This window comes from Malus domestica, chromosome 15, assembly GCF_042453785.1.
Source record: "Malus domestica chromosome 15, GDT2T_hap1".
Classification (NCBI taxonomy): Eukaryota; Viridiplantae; Streptophyta; class Magnoliopsida; order Rosales; family Rosaceae; genus Malus; species Malus domestica.
In genome coordinates, this window is record NC_091675.1 from 9,808,332 (window position 1) to 9,832,221 (window position 23,890).

The 23,890-nt window shown below is 37.4% G+C and overlaps 2 protein-coding genes across 5 annotated transcripts; one reads left to right on the forward strand and one right to left on the reverse strand.

The window, feature by feature from the left end:
- Positions 1-5,825: 5,825 nt before the first annotated feature.
- LOC103456263 (glutathione S-transferase TCHQD) lies at positions 5,826-7,937 on the forward strand. Of its 2 annotated transcripts, none has more exons than XM_008395946.4 (3): positions 5,826-5,975; positions 6,684-6,941; positions 7,185-7,937. In XM_008395946.4, exons 1-3 carry the CDS (start codon positions 5,872-5,874, stop codon positions 7,777-7,779), a joined length of 957 nt encoding a protein of 318 aa, XP_008394168.3. In that variant the 5' UTR covers positions 5,826-5,871; the 3' UTR covers positions 7,780-7,937. The 2 variants fall into 2 exon arrangements, with proteins under 2 accessions (XP_008394168.3, XP_008394167.1); XM_008395945.4 differs by having other exon boundaries at positions 5,843-6,054.
- A 682-nt stretch (positions 7,938-8,619) lies between these two features.
- On the reverse strand, positions 8,620-20,441 carry LOC103456264 (histone-lysine N-methyltransferase ASHH2). 3 transcript variants are annotated; one of them, XM_029094108.2, is made up of 19 exons: positions 20,089-20,441; positions 19,856-19,916; positions 16,564-19,697; positions 16,215-16,362; positions 15,636-15,802; positions 15,361-15,437; positions 14,776-14,907; positions 14,582-14,698; positions 13,863-13,955; positions 13,645-13,722; positions 13,282-13,338; positions 11,780-12,512; positions 11,642-11,697; positions 11,261-11,340; positions 11,011-11,093; positions 10,811-10,890; positions 10,541-10,620; positions 10,136-10,181; positions 8,620-9,970 (listed from the first exon to the last, which is right to left on the reverse strand). In XM_029094108.2, the coding sequence occupies exons 3-19, from the start codon at positions 19,694-19,696 to the stop codon at positions 8,735-8,737; spliced, it is 6,396 nt and encodes a 2,131-aa protein (XP_028949941.2). In that variant the 5' UTR covers position 19,697; positions 19,856-19,916; positions 20,089-20,441; the 3' UTR covers positions 8,620-8,734. The 3 variants fall into 3 exon arrangements, with proteins under 3 accessions (XP_028949941.2, XP_028949940.2, XP_028949942.2); XM_029094107.2 differs by having other exon boundaries at positions 16,215-16,422; XM_029094109.2 differs by having other exon boundaries at positions 10,136-10,197; positions 16,215-16,422.
- Between the last annotated feature and the right edge of the window lie 3,449 nt (positions 20,442-23,890).

A 23,890-nucleotide genomic window follows, 5' to 3' on the forward strand; every position in this document is an offset into this window, starting at 1 on the left:
ACAAACCGTAATAACTGAACGAATATTTTTTCTCACCGTTCTTAATTGATGATAATGTTTATTATTTTATTATTATCGTTTAATAAGTTTATATTTTAAAATCTGTATAATAAATAGATAAAAAATTTAAAATTTAAACTTATCTCATAATAATAATAATAAATAAGATGATGATATACCAGCATTTGAGAGCGGTAAAAAAAATGCACCCAGCAACGAACCCATCAGTCACTATCTGTGAACCTTTTCCCACGTTAATATGTTTTCACTCGCACGTTACCCCTTGACTTGACCTTTCATGGCAATCAGTTTAACTACGTACATTGTATTGCGTGTAGGACAGACCTATTATTTTACCTTTTCCCCCTCCAACAAGTCAATCTTGGGGTTTCTGAAAAAATGTTTGACACCAAGAAAATGTAGTTGTTTTACTTGCTTTATGCCTTGAAATATGGCCGTTGTTATAGAACCTAGACATTTTTGCTTGTTAAATACTCTTGTCACACTGTCACACTGCCAATAAAACCCGCAAAATGGATTTAAAATTTAGGAACTTTAATGAAAAACACCCGGTACTGTTCACTTTAACGAAAAACCACATTTTTACACTAAAAAGTCAATCCTGGTACTATTCACTTTACCCTTTATTTTGTCCTTATCATTAAAACTCAAAGTTTTCAAGCCCTTTTCATTAGTTTTCCTTTTAAAATTGGGGTTGTGCATGCTTACTTAACAAATTAATACCGAATGACTATGAATTTTTAATGTCGGTTTCATGTTAATAATATAATATTATGTGTAATTTTTTATTCACATGACTATGTATTATTGATATACGACGCTGCAATAGTAATATATCGTGTCATGTAAGTTGTTGTCCATCCTAATATCTAAAGTGAGAGATTTTAGGTATGAATCTCGTGGATGACGAATTCAATATCAAATTAAGCTGCTCATTGTGTGACTTAACTGAACTCTCCTTGTCTTAATGTAAAAACATCAATACACTCAAAAAAAAAAAAAAAGGCAGAAAAACTCAGATTTTACGATATAGTTTATGGTTCGGCGGTTACTTGAAATAATAATTGCTTAGAGTTGTGATGTTTCCATAACTTAATTAATTAATTGAGTTGAGTTTCATCAAAACGACACCTTAACCAAAGGACAGATAAAGCAATGCAAGCAATAGCGCAGCAACCAACTTATAATTTCCCGCCCTTGATACAATATTCGACCTAACCCTAAACTCAAACATTTTTAACTACTTGAAAAGGAAATGTAATTTGAACCATTACGAGATGTTAAGTGGTTGAGGCGAGTTTTTGGCTTTTATTAACATGAAACGTCTTGAGTTTGATTCCTGATGCGTGTGAGTCACACTATAGTGGTTAAGGCGATGTTGAAATGCTTTTGTAAGTGTTTTCACGTAAAAAAAAAAGATTGTTGTGGCAACGTCACTAGTTATTTTTTTTATGAAAAAAAAAGAAAAAAAAGAAAGGAAACGTAACTTGTCAGTTGGTAGGCTTACTTTCAATGACAAATTGATTATATGAAGAATGAACTGAATTTATTAAAGATATATACATGTATGTACTCAAGCTATACTATACTCACGATATATACTCAAGCTAACTTGTACTCCATCATAAGAACGATGAAATAAGATCCTTTACTCGTATTTTGGTCTCTATACAGTGCTTGATGCCGATAATTACTTCATTTTTAGGTTTAGGGACGGCTCAATGCCTTGAGTTTAGGGTTAGGTATCTAAGAGTCTATGATTTATATTCCAAAATAATAATGCAAAATTTTAAAACAACGTTGATTTTGAAGACAACATAGATTTAGACATAAGTACAAGATCAACACCAAATGCATGAGCACTTTGGCTCCCATTGAAAAGAAAAGGGTTAGGCACCAACCAAAATCACTTAAGAATAGAAACACATGCAGAACGGAGGTACTTCTCCATAAAATTACTTTAAGCGCCGTTATTCATAAGCAATAGTACGTATTTCTGCTTTCTATGTATGTCATTTCAAATAATTGCTTCTCTCCATGAGTGATTATAGCTCGTAATTACCTGTAATTAAACAAAACTCTAATTAGTAAAAAGTAATATTTATACTAACTCTCCAAGCTCCAAACAATCAACCCATCAAGTCACGAAAAGACATGTAGCCCACAGTGGGATCACGTAAAGGAAGCCATGCATGTTTGCTTGTCGTCTAGATTGTGGTATAATGTAATGTAACCGGCATTTATTTGGAGTAAGAATTTCATAGTACTTTCGATTGGAAATTTTGTAGAGTAGCCTTTTGTTTGTAGTGTTTTTGGTTTGGGTCTCAGTCATAGCCGCATGCACAAGTCCGTGGGTTTGAAGAGCAATTTATAATTTTCAGTAATGCAACACATAGTTTTACGATATTGGTGTATTAATTCATATGTCAAATGATGCATACAATTAATATTTAATGAGTTAAATTCTTTAATTAACATGATGTGTACAAATTACTTGCCATGTCATATGGTCAGTCTTTAGAATATTGGTATTGGTGGAAATATCGATAAGTAAATTTGTGGAAATATCGATGTCAGTTGCCTTCGATGGAAATAATGAAAATTTGCTAAAAAAACATGAAAACTCAAAATGAAGCTTTAGAGAATGTCAAACATTAGTTTAGATGAAATATAAGTTTTTATATTTAATTGGTTGTATGTCGGATTATATCGACGAAACCTATTGATTTTAGCTGAAATTTTAGAGTTTCTTCAATATGGGATGAAGTTGAAACTTCACCTCATTTCCATATCTTTATCTGATTTTTCCGATAAATCCAGAGAAATACCAAAGAAATTTCAAACGCAACATATGGTATTATCAATATGGTACAAAAAATATGGCCTGTATTGTATTTCCTATTGAACAAATGAAGATATATCTAAAGATGTGGTTTCATTTATTTGGTTGGAAGAATATGACAAATGAAGATATATCTGAAGATATTGTTTCGTTTCGTTTGGTTGGAAGAATGGATTTAGACATGGGATGGGAGGTGAGTGACGGTGACATTAGAAATTTTGGGACCAGAACTTAGTTAGTTAAGGGTCACTTAAAATTCATATATCCTCTCAATTTTTTGTCGGGCATCCACGAGTAGGCACATGATATCCCTCTTTCCCTTCACGTGAAAGTTTTTATTTTTATTTTTCTTAACAAACGATATTATCTACATTAAGGAGAGGGGTTAGGCTAAGCCTCATAGTGAGCTAGTAATAATGTGGTTTAAATTTGCCTTAAACGATAATTGAACCTAAGACCTTTCACTTGTAAGTGAAAAAGAATATCATTCGACTGTAAGTTCTGCTTCACTTGTAAGTGAGAAGTTTTAGGTTCGATTCTTACCAAAAGCGAATTTGAACCACATTACTATGGCTAGCCAATTGCGGGACTTAGCACACTTCCCCACTTTCTTAGTGTAAATAATATCGTTTGTACAAAAAAAAGAATTAAACTTAAGTGAAGATATTAGTTGATAGAGCCCAAGCTTTGATTTTGGGTAGAAACTTGAGGCCCAAAGAGGATTTGAACTAATATAGGCGCCATAAAATGAAAGATGGCATTGTGGGAACTGCGAAAAAAGTTCTAAACTAATTAAGGGCCCAGACGAGCTGAAATAATCTCGATATGTACAAATTGGGCCCAAGAAAGAACGACTCATGGCCCATGATTGAAGAGGCATGTTAGGCACTCCGGCCCACCAAAGGAGTAAAAGAAAAAGAAAAACTAATGAAAATGACTTGAAAACTTTGAGTTTTAACTATAAGAACAAAATAAATGATAAAGTGAATAGTATCAAGATTGACCTTTTTAGTGTAAAAATGTGACTTTTTATTAAAGTGAACAGTACCGAAAGTTTTTCGTTAAAGTTCTCAAAAGAAAAAGGGAAAACAAATCTTCACCAAAAAACAATGCTTTTACTAAATTGACACTAAACAAAAACTAAAGAGACATTGCAGGACACTAAAACATGTTTTATTGTTTGTTTTAGTTTTAATTGAAATTTGTTTCTATTTAGTTTACTAATTATTTTTCCGATATTAGGAGGTTACTTGTTTTCGGACATCCCAAATTGGTTTCCTCTTAACCTCAAGGGGTATGTTATATTTAAAGTTTTAAACCCTCAGACCCTTTATGCAAAGGAATCTTAATTTTTTTTCTTTCAAAAAAATAGAGATTAGATGTAGGGTTCACTCCACATCGAACATCAAACGATCCGAATTGTCTATTTTGTAAATCTCGACTCATAGATCATCATTGCAAAAATTTAATTCAATCTGAAATCATTTGCCTATTTAATTATCAAGATAAAATTTCATTGTTTCTTATATAACAAAGTATTCATTAATTTTTTTTAAACCCAATTAGATGTCATAAATATTTCTAAGTTTGCTAATATTTTGCAAGGATGAGGTGCAACTTGAAAAATAGAAAACTCGGATCGTTAAAGTTCAATGTGGTGTGGACCCCACAACTAATTCTCAATTTTTTTATAAAAAATGGAATCCTTTCCTTTAAAGGCTTATTTTAAACCCTAGGCCTATTGCTTTACATCAACTTACAAAGTTTTACTAACTTGATCATCGAAGTATCTTTGTTTGATAACCGATAATAAAGGAAGCAGCCATTCCTGAACAAAAAAATCAAAATTTGAACACGTATCCACACGAAATTAGGTATAAGCAAAAGTGGTTGCTGAATTGTTCATTAGCCAAGTCTTGTTCGATAATAAATCAGTGCTCTTCACAAGGACAGTCCCTGAAGTATCAGTTAAACTTTGCACGTAAGTGTCCGAATCCACTACTTCAAAACTGTATTAAAGATGATAATGTTAATGTTTACCTTGTGATGAGTTCGAGTGTTCGACACCTAAACTCTAATTTTGACTATCTAATTTATTGTGACACTTTCATATTGTTTATAGAAAATTTAAAAATATTCTTTTATGGTCATGATTATATATTTTTATATTCTGACATCTCATGTTTTTAACAGAATATTTTATAATAAAACATAAAAAATAACGTTAAACTATGAAGTGACAAAAAATTCGTTTAATAGAGTCGTAACCAAGGTTCTAAAAGTCGTTAGGCGCTAGTCTGGCGGCGGGCTGGGGCCTAGCGCCTAGGTGGCTGGGGCCTAGCGCCTAGGCGGCTAGGCGGGTGCTTAGGAGGACTAGGCGGATTTAAGTAAATCTATCATATTTCAGGTAAATAAGTGTCTGCTTCTACTTGAAATATATATAATTTCATTATAAACTACAAAATAGAATGCATATATATCATGAAGTATTGGAATATAATGAAAACATGTGAAATAAGGATATAATGTTTGTTCATTCAAGTATGCAACAAGTATCTTACAATTTATTGGAAAAAAACAAAATGCAAAATGAAAGTTATGTATTTTCTATCTAAGGGAGTTGCAATCTAGGAGGGTCTAGGCGGGTGCCTAAGGGGGCTAGGCGGGTGCCTAGGCGGGCGCTTAGGCAGGTGCCTAGGTGGTCTAGGCAGTGGGCTAGGGCCTAAGCATTAATTGGGGCGGTGAGCTGAGGCCTAGCGCCTAGACGGGGCCTAAGCGGAGATTTTTAGAACAGTACATTCTTCATTCAATAATAAAGAAAAGGAAAGGAGGCGCCGACCAAAAAGTTGGACAAGTTGACCACGGTAAGTGTCGTGGTAAGTAAACTGGGAAATTGTGCAGGTGGACGCGTGTTCGGTACGTGACAGCGAGTACACCAATCCTTCCTACTCGAGCGAGTAAGAGTACAAATAGTTGTGTTCCACTTTCCAATTGGAACTTTTGGAAGCATGGATTATAGTACCTCACAGTTGCGAATGTTCCCCCTTTCCAGCCTTTTTATCCATCTGGAGAGAGGAGAGGTCAAGTTCCTCCTTCTGGTTCCTACAAACTTGTAAAATTCCCCACCCAAATAGTTAATTTTCTTTCTGGTTTTAGTATCTTTGTTTCTAATCAATCTTCTGCTTTTCTGGGTATGTTCTGAATCGCTACTTTTACTCTCAATTCATTGTTTTTGTTGCTAATATTGTGATATTCTTGCTTGTTTTTGTTGGCAATGTTTTTATTTTTTGGGTGCGGAAGTTGATTATGTTATGAATTTGACTGTATTTTTAATTTTTTTTTATTATGTTTTGAATTTCCAGTTGGTTTTTTGAAAATTTTCAATTTTCTGAAGGGTATAGTTTTTCCATTGGATGTGTTCCATTGGGGTTTTAGAAAGCTTCAACTTTGAATTTTGGGGGTTTGAGATTTTAATTCTCTAAATTTTGAGTTGCCATAGACAATCAGACATGGTCTGGTTAAAATCTGAATTGCTGGCTGTTGTTGCAATTGATATGTTTTTGTCTTTTGAATTGATTAAGGTGGTGTTTTTGATGTATTTTGATCCGTCGGGCTCAGTTCGTTAGTAGGGTTTGGAATCAAAGTTTGCAATGTGAAATCCAAGCTTGGTTTTGTTTTTTTTTTTTTGCGTAAAATTCGGTAGCAATCTGCAGAACTCGTTTACCTGTCTGCTAAGAAAACTGGTGTAAAATATCATCTACTTATATGCACACATTGTTTAAAGTTTTGCTTTTGATTAACATGTTAGTTGAATTTGCAGAGCCCAGCATTTGAAAGACGAAACAGAAGAGAGGCCCGGTTTCTCAACCATGCAGTTATATCACCATCCTTACTCATTGGATAGCCAAAGAGTGAGACTTGCTTTGGAGGAAAAAGGCATTGATTACACATCATTCCATGTCAATCCCGTGACGGTCAAGAACATGGATGCCTCATTCTTCAGGAGGAATCCGAGTGCAAAACTCCCGGTTTTCCAGAACGGGCACCATATCATTTACAACACCATTGAGATCATTCAGTATGTTACACACTTCACTAACACAGTCTGATAATATTGTATTATATAAGTTGTATGCTATCGATTTAGAATTCACTTTAGATTTGTGTCGTAAAAGCGAAACATAATAATGAAAATTGAATAGCGTTCGAGTATATTGGCCTTGACAGTTTTCTCTTTCGATCTTCAAGCAATGTGTTATTGTTTCCAAAACATGTTGACTTCGAAACAGGGAAGATTTTAAACTGCTATTTGTGTATCCAGGTATGTGGAAAGAATTGCACTAGTCTCATCAGGGGAAGAGAACATCCCTTCAAGTGGCGGAGAAGTGACTGCATGGATGCACAGAATAAAACAATGGAACCCCAAGTTCTTTACGCTTTCTCACATCCCAAAGAAGCACCGCGATTATGTCTATAAGTTCATAAGGCAGGTGATTATTGCTCGAATGGCGGAAGCTACTGATCTAGCTGCTGCTTATCACGCCAAGTTAGTCCAAGTGTACGAGACAGAAGACAAGTTAAAAGACCCCGCGGTTTTGAACCAGAGCAAGGAACAGTTAATAAGACTTCTTGATCAAGTCGAAAAAAAGCTGAACGAATCGGCTTATTTGGCCGGGGAAGAGTTTAGCATGGCGGATGTGATGCTCGTTCCTGTGCTGGCACGGCTAGTGCTCTTGAATTTGAAGGAAGAGTACATAGATGGCCGGCCGAACACGGCTAAATACTGGATTATGGTGCAGCAGAGGCCTAGTTATAAGAAGGTGATTGGGAAGCACTTCAGTGGGTGGAGGAAGCACAAAACATTTATTAGAACTTGGTGTTTTGTTCACATCAGAACCATTCTAAGGAGATTTTGACGCTGTAAAAACCACGCAGTTGCGTTAGAATAAAAAAAAATGTTAATTCAAATGTATGTATATTTTCGGGTTGGAAGCATAAAAATTTATTTGTGTTACAAGTCCTCAGCTAGTTTGAGGTCTTCCGAACATCACAAATATAAACATTTCGCTGTAAATCATGGCATGAATTTTTTAGTTTTTATACAACGGTAATGGGGATCGGAGTTGAGCGAAGTAACACAATTAGTCAGCAATAATTTGATATCGAACATCCATTAAAAGTAACTTTGTCATCATCAATGGTTGAGCTAGCGTCAAACTTTACACACAATCGGGACGCCAAAGTGCAAGTATTCCAAGCCCATCACACACGGCTGTATATTTTAACTTAACCCACAGACCATTACATGATTAATTAGGAATATCGTCACTTCAACAATTAATCATTCGATGTTGATAAATAAAAGCTGAAAACAATTCACCTAACCAGATAAATGAATCAAAAACTCAAAATTTTGACTCTATAAGTCCCAACAGAGATGCACAGACTTGTAATAAGATCACAGCTCATGATTAGAGGGAAACCGAAAACTGAAACTTAAATTAAACTTGATGGACAACATTAATAAAGTCTTCATAATCTTAAAACGTTATTCATAAATCATCAGTATTGTACTGGTAACACCAGAAAACGCTAAGATCGAAAGCCATAAAGCTCAGCTTGGAGGCCTAAAACAACGAGGCCGAGTACAAAGAATGCAATAAATCAATATGGGAATGTTACATAAATTAAAATTATCAATACCTGTAAGAGCACATGACCATACGGGAGCAATTTTTTTCATTCGAAGACTTGAATATCGAATAAAATTTCATTTAAATAAACCCGAAAAGGGAAAGTAAAGAATTGTGGAACACATTTGAGGTATAAAGCAAATAAGCTAAGCAGCCTCATCCTATGAAAGAATGTTGATCAATGGTGTTGTGAATGCTGACCGGCATTATTTCCAGCTCTCTCAACCCTATAGCTTAAATCCTCTGCATAAAATGAACTTGTATGCTCATTTGCTACATTTCCTACGCCTATGCTGCTGTTCGCCCCACCCTGGGAGTTGTTTCCGTTGCACCCCCACCCGTTTCTGTCCCCGAAAGATGGGGGTCCAAATTTTGTATTAATATTATTATCATTATTATGATTCCAGTACTTCTGCTGCTTGAAGTATCTCCTTCCCAAATCATTCGAGAATTCTCTCGGCCGCTTAGATGCACATTGGTTGTTTACACATGGAATGTTAAACTCTGCCTGATTGGCACCAGTTGTGCTAGGAATGCTATCATTAGAGTGAGAAGTTGCAGGAACACACCTGTCATGTTGTCCTTCTGCAGGTTGACTAACTGCCACATGATTGATGGGATGAGAAGGTGAAGGGCCTTTCTTGTGACGGGGCACCAAGGGTAATGGTGGGAAAGGAAGAAAAGGTATCCCAGGAGCAAGATGGGGTGTCCCATATTGCTGCATGACAGACAGTGGAATTCCGTACGAGATGGGTAAGCGAGAAACAAATTTCTCCTGCGGATGCCCTATCACTGGAGCAGCAGGACACTTCAAAGGACAAAATGATGACGAAGCAAAAGATGGAATTGCAGGGGCATCAAACCCAGGAGGAAGATCGTCGAGGTTTATCTCTGTTCCATCATTTTGCTGACAGTTACGATGCACATTTTGCTGACAGTTACGATGCACACTGCTGGAACAAGTTCCATCTTCTCCACTCACCCTCTTCAGATGCAATGCCATTTCACCTATCCCAGGCAATGGACTAGGTGCTAACTGTCTATGCAATCCAGACTCGCTCTTCTGTTCTTTGTTCTGAAGTAAACTTGAATCTGGGTCTGCTGGTTGATCCCATCGGCTTTTACGCTTGCGAACTTTTGTCTCACTGGTAGGGCCACCACCCGTACAAGGTGCAGAAGAGACCTCCTGGACGCCAGTACTCACAGAAGTTGAAACCATTGATTGTTTGGCACTATCTATAGCTTCAGTAGACCTTCCACTTTGATCACGCCAATTATCATGTGATGGGGAAAATCTGTTGGAGTTTGAACCTCTGTTAAATTCCATCTTGCTATCAACCCTGTCTACATAGCTATGTCTTCTGAAAGGTCTGGGAATCCACTTGTCTCGAAAATTCCGTGCTATTTGGTGGACCTGTAGAATCCTCAACTGATTCAGACTTTATATTCATTCGTCGATGTATCATGCACCAACGTATGACACAAAACATCAAAAGAAGCCTGCCTAAGCAACTTTTTCGATAAAGAGGATAACAAAATAGGTGATCAAGTAATCTACACAGATTTTTCAAAACTAGACCTGTCTGTCTTCGTGTTCTGTCAGTGACAGCATTGACTCCGTAAAGCTGCAGAGAAATACAACTATCAGGAAATAAGCAAGATTACTAAGAGATTATATTTACTTGCATTAAAGTTGAGTACTGATATCAATTTGCAGGAAAAAAATTGAACAGCTGGAAGTGTTCAACTGAGTGAAAGTCTTGGGACCAAATATATTACCAAAAATGATGTAATAATATTAGAAGTGCTTCTCAACATAAACAGCAAAGCAACTGGAAAACCTTTTCGAAACGATGCCATCGGTTAAATCTAAAACCAACTTCCAGTGTCAAACTCAAACAGGCCACCCCAACAAAGGAGAAGAAAAGAGCAACGTGATTATAACAAATCAATAACCAAATTTAATGATGAAACAAATAATTACCTCTCCATTCCAGCGCAGGGAGGACCTCCAGTAATATGCTCTGATGTAAGTATCTGCCTCATAGCTAAATACTCTAGGACCTGCGAAAATAATATTAGTCAGCTGAATACCAAAATATTGATAAAGAAATGTTCTCTTTATCACATTTTTCTTGAATCCCTGAAGGCACTCTCTCACACACACACACAGCTAATACTTGAAACACGGGCAATTTTACAGCTGGAGTAAAAAAAAACACCATATAACTAAAACAGTTTCCAGTGCACACACCTTCAGAAGCTTCCGGAGGATTGGTATCTTTTTGAAGTCTTCTCTGTATTTTTTCATTATGTTGTGTAGCATTCTCAAACCTAACAAAAAAAAAAAATTCAACCATTTGAAGCAAATGGGGGCACAATAAATTAATTCATTTGATACCAACAAAAGGGGAAACAGTTAGCACGCTATGCGACAAAAAGGAGGGTACGCACCGTTTTTATTTATTACATCAATCAAAACCATCCGTGACTTTGTTTTCAAAAGCGCATCAAGGATCATAGAAAGATCTCGATTGCTGCAAAAAAGGAAAAAAGACTTTAATGGAGAGAGTTAACTACAAACTTCACCTCAACGACAATAATTTTTTTTTTTTTGAGAAGAAACTATAACATTTTATGAAGCTTGAAAAGTGGCTAATATTACAACAAAGGCAACAATATGAAGTAAAAAATTTCAATATACCTCTGAATTACTTCACCACTGCCACTATCACCAGATACAGCGGTAAGGATCAGAAGCTTCAAGTAGCCTTTAGTGGAATCCTGTAAGAAAATACCATGCATATATAAACTACCAATATAAGAGAAATTATATAATAGACAAAAGAGAAAAAGCTGTCAATGGTAAATGCTTCAAGAAGGCATATGCTTCAAAATTGACATTGAAAAGAAAATCGGATGCAGCGTGCTCAGTAGCAGAGACAGAACAAGACACATGATTTGAGTAATATAGCCAAACAATGAAAGGTGTATTATGATAAAATACAGGCCCATATGAGAATGGAATAAATGTGATGAGGAATCCACAAAATGAAGCACATTAGCCTCCATTGCTACTACTTACTTTCCGTTTATTTATCCCTCCGTCGCCATCCAACAGCTCGTTAAGCTTCTCCTCAACTGCAACCATTTGCATCAAGCCTCAATCAATCAACAAACCCCTTCTAACTCTAAATAAATCAAGATGAAAAAAATCCCTAACCTGAACCTTCTGTTAATCGTTTGGGCTTGATAGATAGCACGAGAGATTTGGTGGCTGCCATTTGAATTTTGTTTCCACTTGGGGTAATCTTCACTTTGCTTTTCTTCACAAAACTGGTTGATTTGGAAGTTTTCACATTAGAACACACTTTGGAAGGAACCTGTCCAACTTCAATAGCACCAGACTTGGACTTCCTGTTACTGTCAGTGCCATCAGATAACGATTTGCCAAGCACTTTTATTGGAGTAGTCTCTAGTCTTTCAGAGGAGTTTGAGGATTTTTCTGTAGTCTCCTTTTCCCCAAAAATTTCCTGCTCAATAGCAGGTATGGGTATACTAGTTACATCTTCTGTTTCAACTGGTGGGACAGAAGATGGTTTCTGTCTTGGGTGCTTCAATTCCAATGAATCGTGTAAGTGAGAAACAAGTGAATCAGATCGATTCATGGACTCCTCTCTTTGTGTGGTAAACTCCAATTCCCCAATAGAAACTGTTGTATTATCAATTACTTTATTTGCAGGCAACGTATTGTCAGACCTATCTTCAGATACACCATCTTCTGGGATCATCACAGGCTCCATATATTCTTCATCTGAATCATCTTGAACAATGACTTCGGTATCAAGAGGATCACCACCTATGTAACCCCGACATTGAGATGAACCACAATGACATTTTTTGGCAGCAGCTCCGAAAACCCTTACATAGTTGTAGTCAAATGTAACCTCTTCACCCTGAAATATAATAATATGGGCCAATATATACAGAACGACGATTATCAACACACAGCAATGAAAAAGAAAAAATATAGCTAAAAATAACAGCTTCAAAAGCAAATGCAGGGAAACAGGCTCCTAGACATAACCCAAAAATTCAAGGGTACTTTTGTTTTCCCTTTGGATAATTTTAATCCTAGATCCTTTTTTTCACTTAAATTATGTCTACATAACACTAGTAATGGGACACTTGCAAGTTGCAAGTCCATCGAAAAGGTGGATCAGTCTCCAACATTAAAGGGATAACTACATGATTTGGCAAATGGCCACCATAAAATATACTCTTTCCAGACAACTAGATTACACTCAGGACAAGCAATAAAACTGTCAATTGTGCAAGAGCCATTGATGAGTCGACAGAGGTGCTGAAATAATAAATTCTCCAAGAGGTAACCAGTAAAAAGCTTTAACCTAAAATTGCATACCACAGTAGATCTGGATTAATTTCATGAATAGCATGCTTATGAGTAGAAATGATAGTAAAGTCCCTAAAATGTACAGCATATACACTACCCTGACCTAGGTCAACCCTCTGTCGTACAGATCCAAAACAGAAATGTCAGGATATGCCTGTCCTATACTATAGATGAATAAATCAGAAACTCAAAACTGATTTTTCCAGCTCATAAAGGGCCGTAAGCCATGTGACTTGCAGTTATGACTTATGGGGTATTCAAGCATTCAAAACATTAAAGAGATGAAAGTAAATCTTGAAGGTGCAAGCTACCTTCTTTATATCTCTCAATGCAAATAGTCCTATACAAATCTCTCCATTCACCATCCACTGTTGACAATAGAAATAAAAAAAAGTTAAAGATTATGACGAAACGAGTAAAAGTAAATCAAAAGAAAGCAGCTTCCCAAGGATGACACTTAAGCAGCCAGCACATGAAAGAGGTCGTGTAATACAATACAAAAACAAGAAAACAAAAAATGAAAGCCAAATTTTAGATATAAGTGCCCATGGTAATAGAATAACCGAAAGGGTGCTTCGAAATTTCATGTACAAACCCCTGCCCCTAAACTTTACAGTCATTACAATAGCTTGTACATACACAAAATGAATGTAATTGCAGAAAAGCGACTTCACCTTTTCTGTGCGACAATTAGGATCACAACTATGGTTAATGAAACGCCCCAAATTCCCCTTTGCACATGCATCTATTACCTGAAATAAAAGAACACTCATGAATTTCAATATAAAATGCAACATTTTAGCAAGTTAAACTTCCACGCTGATCGCAAGTTTGCTGATAAAATATCAGAAGGAAAAGGTAAATGTGAGGATAAATCAGGAAAAACACAAACCTCACTGCCATTCAATGTCATGAAGTAGAAATGTCTGTGACCCTTCACAGCATACTCCTTTTGTCGTGCCTCGTAAGCATTTGTATCAAGCACCTGCTTGGACGATGTAGTAAGAGATCTTAGATACATATAAACATGCATAGCACAAGCATGCCATATAAACATACATAAGACAAGCATGCAAACACACACAATCAAAGTTCAAACACTGAAACCAACAATTAGAGCAGAAAAATTAAAACCACCGTGGAATGTTTTAATGCTTTTGCCATAATCCAATTTCACTTCGTTTTTCTTTGCATAACAATTACATAAGCCCTCACAGGACTCCACCAATCCACTCATAGATATGATTAGAATTTCTTCCTATAGATCACTTCAAGATCAGCTCTCTCTGCTGAACCAAAGGTAAAAAAAAAAAAAAAGCTTTGTGCCTTATTTTGTCATTTTTTTTTCACGTTATCTCATAAATTGGTGAGTTTTCTTATGCTCTAGAATCCTGCACAAGCAATGCATCTATATACCACAGAAGAGTAATGGAAAGAAAAACCTTGAGAGAGATTCAAGTGAGAGGCATACCAAAGATGGGTAAAAACTTAGAACATAAACTTAGCTTTGATTACCAACCAAAGTACCTAAGATTTTAAATACCTACACAAGATTCACAATTGCATAAACTAACCAAAACTGAAAAAAGAATATAAAGTTTGTCGATTTACCTCTCCAACATATTCAATAAGAAATTGCCCTTTACATATATCCTCAAGCAACCTGAGGCCAAAACCCTTCTTTCCACTTCGAAACTTCTCTAGTTTGGCGTATCGGCGTTTTTGGAACTGTAAGCAAACATATTAACAAAAACATTCCATATATACAACAACACAAATTTTTCTGTAAGAAAAATAAAAAATACCTGCTGATTTGAACAGAGGTCTCTACATGGACAGGCTCCTCTAACACATTCAATATTAAGTATTCGATTCAGGCAATCATCTCCACAACCCAACTGACCATCTGAAAGCGGTTTGCAATGGCAAACCATTATCTGAAAATAGAGAAACATAAACAGATTAGGAAAACTATATACGCTGGTTTGAAAATCCATAACTCTTATCAGATTTTTGCAGCAAACATTACTGATGAAGTCAAATTTATGACTAGAGCCTTGTAGATATCATGCACATTTTCAGATAACAGATGAAAAGCTTTCAAAATATAGGGTATGTTCAGCGGAATTCAAGAATAATTAGGGGGCAGTGAGACCCAGGTCAATTCCATATGATAGTTTCTATTCAATCAAGGCTTTGACCAGCAATGTATATGATATTTATCCAAGTGTGAGCCATCCCATATAAAATGAGTCCACTCGTTTCTTATTGTCACCAGGGACATCAGAGGGTTACTCTTTTCCCCTCAAATCAACTCGAACTGACTGCACGACAAGACATAAAACACTAAAATAATCAGGTTATGAAAAAAAATTAAGTAGTGTATAAACCTCGTCAATATTCTGAGTTTTACGGCTACGGTGATGGAACTGATTAATTTTTATGCTTGCAACATTCTGTTGGGAAACTGCAAGGCATTGAAAGCAAAAAAAGCGTCAGAACTATAACTCAAGTATATGTAAATTTTTTATGTGTGTGAGCATGAACAAGTGTATGTGTGTGTGTGTGTGTGTGAGCAAGAGAGAGAGAAGAGAGAGAGAGAGAGAGAGAGAGAGAGAGTAAAAGCTGAACCCAATTTATTATATCATAAATAGACAGCACATACCTGTTGGACGTCGACATTCCAATTCTTTGTACTTTGATCGGGTGACGGATGCATCTTCATCACCTGAGGCATCTGATATATCCAACTCCGCATTAATCTCTGAATTTGACTTCTCTTGACGGATTGAGCAATCAGCAAAGGCTTCATCCTTGTTATCTTTACAGGTCCTTCAAATTGAAATCAAACATTAATAAAATGAGGATAATATTAGATTTAAAGTCCATGAAATAATCTTAAGAACAGGGATCCCATAATATATTAGAGATTATAACTGTAATAGGAACAAACCACATATTTCTATACATAACTTATTAGTTGATAAAGTTTAATTACGCCAAGGCACAAAGTAAGGATAGAAAATAAATCGATAAGCATTGCAATCAACAAAAGATATCATAAAGTGTCAAATACCCCTTTTATAAGCAGAGCCAAAGCCGCTTAGCCTAATAATTAAAACATTGTTATAAATACAGTGTCATTGGCTAAATTCTAATGATCCTACACAAACATTGGAAACCAATAACGAAATATGTATCCTTAAACGGCTTCTACATGATTAAATAAAAATGAAATGCTTACCATGTGCACTTTTGTTCATCTATAATGTCTGCAAGTTCAGCTGGTATACGCCTCCATTTATGACAATCATCACAGAGCACCCAAGCATTACGCGGTGGTAAATACTGCTTATCTATGTTAACAGGTACCATGTCCGAGTTAGGAACGCCTACACATTCAGCATCATTAACAGAGTTGGTTTTTCTATTGTTGTCCACTAAGTGATTGCCTACACCATACATGCATGTAAAATCAGCTCAAGCGTGAATATAATAAATATCGAAAACATAAAAAAGTTGTATGATGAAGAGGATGACATATTAATATATAGAATAGGATAGAGATAAACATTTTGCTAACAAACAAGTACCTGATTCTGGGAGATTTGCCACTTCGCATGAAACCTGATCACCATCAGCCTTTTCCATGACTTTCTTCTTGTTAGCGGACTTTTTCCGGTTTTCCGTCAGTCTATGAGCATTACCCTTCTTGCTCGCTGAGCCACAGGCTCTGGACCTGCCCTTGGGAGGCTTCAGTCCCTTAGATTTTGAGGATTGTGATTTTGATAATCCTAAGCCCACGTCAAGATTATCTGCACCCACTTCCACTTTAAGAACATCTCCAGAAATTCCAGGGTCAGTTTCTCCTGACAAGTGCAGTGCCTCCAAAGATGATTCCTTGTCACTTGATGAGTTGCTCGAAGCATTTGCACAGGTGGATGAAGTGCGCATCTCACTAGAAGAAAAATCCAGACTTTGCCTGCATCCATCTCGTTCTGATTGCATTTCTTTATTCAAGCTTGCTGGACAAAGTTTACCACCTTCCCAAACATAATTTTTTGCATGAGGGACTTTATGCTTCTCATTCCCTCTCTTAGTGCTAATAAAGTCTCCAGAAGCAGCCAAAACCTTGTCAGAAGTTAAAACATCACCATGAGGGTCTTCTTGCTGTCTTGCCTCAACATCTGCATCTGGAACGATATTGATAATTTCAGAATCAGGTGAAGTTCCAGGATCTGTAAAGCTAGTCCCAAATGATCCTCCAGAAGATACAGCAACTGTATGAGATGGAACCGTACGATAATTATCAATCACATTGTCAGCTGAATTCTCTGTGAGAACAACACTCTCAAAGTCCTTATTAGCCAGATCAACATCCAGAACAGGAGCATCCAGATAAGTTCTATCCTCCCCAACAGTAGCTTCTTTTCTCCAATTGCCCTCATTTCCATCCCCTTTTTTAACAGAATTTGCAGATGCTGAGGTATCAACATCCTCAGGTACTGTGATGTAGAGAGAACTATTACAAAATTCTTTCCCCACTTTAACCTTCAAACGAACACGGTTAGTTGACGCACGGTTCTTGCCCCTTGACCCTTGTGAATTTCCACCAGCACCACTCTGATTCCGTTGTCCGCTTCTTTGTCCACTCCTTCGTTTCTGTGATACTTGACTCTTACCTTGACTGACCTCAAGCCTGTTACTCTCTTCAAAAGATTGTGTTACACTCCCTAATAATCCCCATACAGAAGAACGAGCTGGTTTGGAAAGGCAGCTTCTCTTCCTTCCAGCAGCCTTGAAGACAGTTTCAGGGCTTCCAAGTGGTTGCAACTCTTTAGATGTGCTTCTGCCTTTCCTTGGAGCCCTTTTTGTGTTAGTCTTGCGGCTTCGGCCACTCCTTCGAGAAGACAATGCTACAATGTCAGGAAATTTGGTTTTAGAAACACAACCAACTTTGACATTATCAATTCCTTCATGATATTTCTCTCCAGAACAGTCCAACGAAATGCTAGAATCAATATTACCAGGGGAATCACTATTATCTGGCACATCCACACTCTCAGAAGGGCCATTTTTGACAATATCAAAAGGTTGAAACGGTTTCAAAGAAACGGACTTCTCATGAACATTGTTGGGGGATAGTCCACCAGAACCTTCATTCAGATTGGAGACTTTTTCCTCCATTACTGAGATCTGGGTGCCAATTTCAACCTTCGTGTCGGTTGTAGCATCACTTTTCTTTTCCAAAATGTCTGTTACCCTTTCAGCAGACGCAAAATCGATAACCTTATCGTTCCTCTGACCATTCTCTTGGCTGCAAACCCTCAGTGAATCTGACACATCTGAACCTTCAAAGGCCCTCTCACAACCCTCTGGAGGCCATATTTGATTAGTATTGCTTTTCATACCAACAACCATATCAGTAGAGAGCCCACTGACGCTGTTATTGGCAACCCCTAAGGTTTGACATGACTGCATAGAAACAGACTTCTCAATAATGCAGTTGGAAGCTATTTCGGAGGGACCTTCCTTAGAATAGTAGACATTAACTTTTACAGGAGACATCTGGGTGAGAATGACAGCCTCTAAATCTGTCATAGAATCACTGTTTTTTTCCAGAATATCTATAGACCTCTCTACCGAGGAACCATCAGCAATTTTATCACTACTCTGATCATTCTGTTGGGCACAACTACTCGGTAAATCAGGCATATGTAAATCTTCCAAGGCTCTCTCCAAACCTTGCGAAGGAAATATTTGAGTGCATGTATCAACATTACTTTTCATCTCAACAACCTCTGTAGTCCTTTCAGTAGAGAGGCTGCTTGGACCATTAACACCATTATCATCCATCTGTTCATTCTTATTGTCACAATTGGTCACTAAAACACATGCGTATGATACTTCTGAATGCATCCCAACATCCCGTACAGGTGATGTCTTGTTGCACAAATCAGCTTCTATCCCACCAGAAACAACCCTCTCCTCATATGCAGCTTCCAAAGAGGGACCCGCTAAGATGTTGAAACCCTTCTCTTCTGTATGGGGACTACTGCAAGCTTCCATCTCTGCTAGTTCTGAGGGAATTTCACCACCCTGCAAAGGAGATACTGGTTCACAATTATCATTCTTAATCTCAAGAGAAATGTCACCTTTCTCTTCCGTAACTTCCATAACCTCTTTAGAATAGAGACAACTAACACTCTTATCATCTCTCCGCTCATCCTGTTGGACACCGTCTCCTGATGAACCAATCTGACATATGACTTCCAAAGGGATGTCACAGTCCCCAACTGAAGCTGCAGATCCATCCTCAAGTTCAGGCCCACCTTCCTTCAAGCATGTCCCATCACTTTCCCTATTGGAACCATCAACATTACTCTGACTCTCAGTCGAGCAACACCTATTGAGCCTCCAATCTCCGTTCAACCTACTTCGCAGATCCAAATCATTGGCATTCTCATGCTCACCAACGAAACCATCTCTATCAACCTTGCATGACTCTGTAACCTCACCAGAGATCACAAAACCAGCATTATCATTCCTAGACAATCCCAGAGCCCCATCTGGCACACTGGCATGGTCAACATCAGAATCAAGTAAAGGCTCCGAGCAGGATGGCTGCTCAGAAACAGATTGCACCAAGATCTCTGAGCCCATCTGCTGCTCAGTGACAGGCTCAGGCAAAAGACTCTCGACCATAACCGAATTTCCACAAGCCATCCTATGTTAAGCAAATTTACCCATTAACTCAAACACTGTATTAAGCACATATGATCAACAACAAAACAATTTAACCCCACAAAAAATTACCCCCGACCCAATACAATGCACTTCAAAATCAAACCCTAACTCTGACTTCCATTCCCAATTAAAAATTACCTTAGCCAAAGCAGTCCGGACACAGATAGAAAACCCTAAAATCGCATTCCCTTGACTTCCACTGCACAATTAAACCCCAAATCTCAAAATTGGCGAAGTAATGCAACACACTCAATACAAATGGTTAATACAAATGCTTAAACAAATCCACATATATACAAACAAACATAAAAATTAACTCACATTAATAAAAACAAAATTACAGCAAAAAAAAAAAAAGGATAATCACAAACCTGTGCAGGAAGAAGAGACTGATACACGAAAGAGGCCTATTTTCTTCAATTACTGCAAAATTCGGATTTTCTTATTTTTTTCTGAAATTTTTGTATCTTCGTTTTCGTTTGGTAGAGATATAGAGAGAGAAAGAGAGAGGCCTGTTGGTGGTGGAGTTACGGAGGACGAAAACGGTTTATAGGGGAAAAAGGAAAACCAGATAAAACAGGAGAGGAGAGGGAGGCTCCGACCGGGAGGACGGCATTTTATCAATTTTGATGGACGGTTTTGCCCCCCAAAACGACTTCATCCTCTGCGTTTTGTGGGGATAGGGGGTACAGGTTTACTCGCACTATATCTCTCCCATACGAAAGGGTACTTTTGCCCATTCACGGAAACCAAAAACTATTTATCAGTTACGGAATATCCCTTCTCTTTTTATTTTTTTATTCTCCAAAAGTTTCTTTCTTTTTTTAAATCAAGATTTTCCTTTACGAAATTTTATTTGAACTCATATAACCTCTTATTACATCCAATTTATTCTTTACACCTATATAATTTTTAATTAAACTATTGATATCTCTTTAAACCCAAATTTACTACCTAAATCACCCTCACAACCCAATCAAATATGTAAATTTATCTTTACACCCATTCAAAAAATAAAAAACCATAAAATTCATTACACTTTTAAACTTACCGGGTTGACAATATGTAATTGTCACCAAAGATTCATTTTCCCAATAGATTAAAAGACTACTTTTGAGTTCCTATTTCTTCTAATTTCTTGGTTCATAGCGCACAACAATGGCAATAACTTGTTTCCCCTCGTTGGCAACTTTGTTGCTACTGGTCCAATAATTTTGTATATACATACCTATCTTAAAGATAGGTTCAGTAGCAGGACAAGCCAACTTCAGCACAAACCAGGCTGCTCTTCAAATCCCCACATATGCAACCTGCCATTTCTTGTTGAGCTGGAATTCAGAAACAACAATTTTGGTGGTACCTTGCCACCAGAATTGTCTCATCTACACAGGTTGAAGTTGATTAGCTGTCACAGCCCGTCCCGGAGGTACATTTGACGGGAATGCGAAATGACGGGATTACCCTTAGCGGGTATTAAGGTATGTGTGTGTGTGATATACTTTGGATTAATGCACATATTTCCTAAGTTTTGGAGAAAAAGAATTTAGTTGGATTAAAAATATTAAATTGTTGTGTTTTGTGTGGTTAGGGATTAAAGGAATTGGATTTTTGATTGTTTTGGTTGGGACCACACACAACTCACTCCCTCTCCCTCTTCCCGTAACTCTCTCTCTCCTCCATCACGATTTCCCCTCTCTCACCCTCGATCGTACTGCCTCACCCAAAACCCTCCAAAACTCAGTGGATCGAAGCAACCAAGGTAAGAATCTTCATCCTTGTGATGTTTTGTGTCGATTGGTGCTAGTTTTAGGACGTGGAACCTTCGATTTCACGTGAAACCCGAAACTCCATTTTTTGTCACTGTTCATGCACACGTGAAATGTTGTGTTTCAGGGAATTCTAAGCTTATAGTGAGCTTAGTGAAGTCCTAAGGAAGCTCGGAGTACTTCGTTTGAAGGATTTGGACGTCGGGATCGTGAAATTCAAAGTTAGCCGGTTTCTTGGATTTTTTCTGACGAAATCCCGTGGGTTTTGAAGCTTGGAATAGGTATAATGTCATTCTACTCCCCTCCAGCTTTCTTTTGGTGCAAATTTCGTAGAATTTGGACTTAAAACGAGTGAGATATCAAGCTTGGAAAAATTACCCAGTTTCCGGCGACGACGACGGTCGCCGGAGCTGAAGGAAGAAGACAGGGGAATATTCCGTTAAGTTAAACGGAATATTCTAACGGCGTTAAGTTACGCCGTTAAGTTCTATAAAAGGGACAACGGAATATTCTTAGAATATACCTGACAGCGTTAACTGACGCCGTCAGTGTGCAGTGCGCATGGCCGCGCGTGGGGGGCGCGTTTGGCCGTGCGTGTGTCGGCGCGTGAGCAGTTCGAAAATTATTTTAAAAATTTAGGGATGTTCGTAGAGTTGTGTAGATCACGTTGGTATATTCAAATACCTAAAATGAGCATTGTATGAGAAGTTATTTCGAATTGTTGGTTATGTGTTTAAAATAACGTTTTTATAGTTGTTTCGCATATAGGTGACACCTATCCCGAGGACGAGCGCATCCAGGGACGTCACGGGGGTTACGATCCATCGACTTATCAGTGAGTGGGCAGTTTTGATTTCGTATTACCTATATACAACTGTTTTTCCCAGAAAATGCGTTTATATGAAAATTATGAATTAAATTGCCATGCATGCAAATGTTGAGATATTTAGTTTGATAATTGATGTATATATATGTGAATTGACGCGGTGGACGCACAGGTGAGTTTTATTATTATTCAGATGAGTTATTTTATATGAATTGCATTGAAAGCTCATAACATGCACCTAGGTGTTAATGCTTATATTATTATTCACCACACTGCACGCTCGCCTTGGATCCAAGTAGGTGGATGTCGTACAGACCATGTGAGGGTTCCGACATGCTAGTCGTATAGATCACTAGATGTGATTCCGACTAGTGGGTGACCTTAGTTATGCGCGCTGATGATTGATGAGAGAAGCACTAGAGCGTATTTGTACACCTTTCATCGTACAGACTACTATACGTAGTTCCGAGTGATGTGCAGTGTAGTGCCGTACAGGTCACCGTTGGTGACTCCGGCTGAGTGGGATGTTGAGCTTTGGAATCAGCCGTACAGGACCATTGTAGGGTCTCCGGTTGATTCATTATTTCACCTGATTGATATTGATGCATTTCTGACTATATTTGGCATGGCGTGGCATATTATTTATGAGATGTTATGTTGATGGTTATGAGTTGAGTTTTGATGATATGTCTATATATATGTTTATATACTATTTTTCTGGGAAAGTATACAGGTTTTACGGTGAGGGGTTAGAAATGTTTTAAATGAAATGTTTTGGAAAATCTTTAATTTTATTGATCCACTCAATTTTGTTTTGCGCCCCTCCAGGTTCTAGTTAGCGGTTGGTGGCTCTCGAGGTCTTTTTCGACATTCTGACAGACGCTCTTCATGTAGGACTCACCTGCGGGTGACGTATTTTATTTTGGTCATACTTGACTGCATTTAAACCTATGCTCTGAATTTATGTGTTTACCTTATAACTCATCCTTTTATTCTAGTAGGTGGTTCTACTAGAGATTGATTTGAATTCCTTCGTATTCTGTTATATCTTGCTTCCGTGTCGCACTTATGGTTACGTCACGCTCACGTGACGGCCAGCACGCCTTGATCCTCTGGGTCGGGGTGTGTCATTAGCTTTATTTCAACGGCTTGAATCTGTAAAGAAACCATTCCAATACATATACGTATCACGTATGTGTTGGTTTTTCAGGAATTCTAATCTTGATTGGTAGTAAAGATAGGGGAGTGGTTGTTTGTGCATGCTTATGCTCTCAAACATCATATTCTTGTTGTTGTCTTCAACATGTCCTCTTTGACAATTTTGGCTCTAACCCTAAACAATTTAAGTGGTAGTTTACCTTACAATATTTGCCAACATCTTCCAAGCATTCGGGGGTTGCATTTGCCGCACAACCAGTTTGATGGAGGGTGAACGTAGGATAAATACTATGGAGTGTTTGATTATTGTGTGTGTGTTTATTAATAAATTTTAGTTTTATTGTTTATTTTATCTTGTACTTAATAGTAATTATGTTATAGGGTAAAAAAGACAATTCACTTTTAAAGTTTAAATTGGGTGTA

What these genes read in the sequence shown, in the direction of transcription:
- LOC103456263 (XM_008395946.4), top strand. Translation starts at nt 5,872, where the DNA reads ATGGATTATAGTACCTCACAGTTGCGAATGTTCCCCCTTTCCAGCCTT. An exon ending in CTTCTGGTTCCTACAAACTT is followed by an intron (nt 5,976 to 6,683) that starts GTAAAATTCCCC and finishes TTGAATTTGCAG; the next exon opens with AGCCCAGCATTTGAAAGACG. An exon ending in AACACCATTGAGATCATTCA is followed by an intron (nt 6,942 to 7,184) that starts GTATGTTACACA and finishes TTGTGTATCCAG; the next exon opens with GTATGTGGAAAGAATTGCAC.
- LOC103456264 (XM_029094107.2), bottom strand. Translation starts at nt 19,696, where the DNA reads ATGGCTTGTGGAAATTCGGTTATGGTCGAGAGTCTTTTGCCTGAGCCT. An exon ending in CTAATTGTCGCACAGAAAAG is followed by an intron (nt 13,339 to 13,644) that starts GTGAAGTCGCTT and finishes TATTGTCAACAG; the next exon opens with TGGATGGTGAATGGAGAGAT. An exon ending in TGATGTAATAAATAAAAACG is followed by an intron (nt 10,891 to 11,010) that starts GTGCGTACCCTC and finishes TTTTTTTGTTAG; the next exon opens with GTTTGAGAATGCTACACAAC.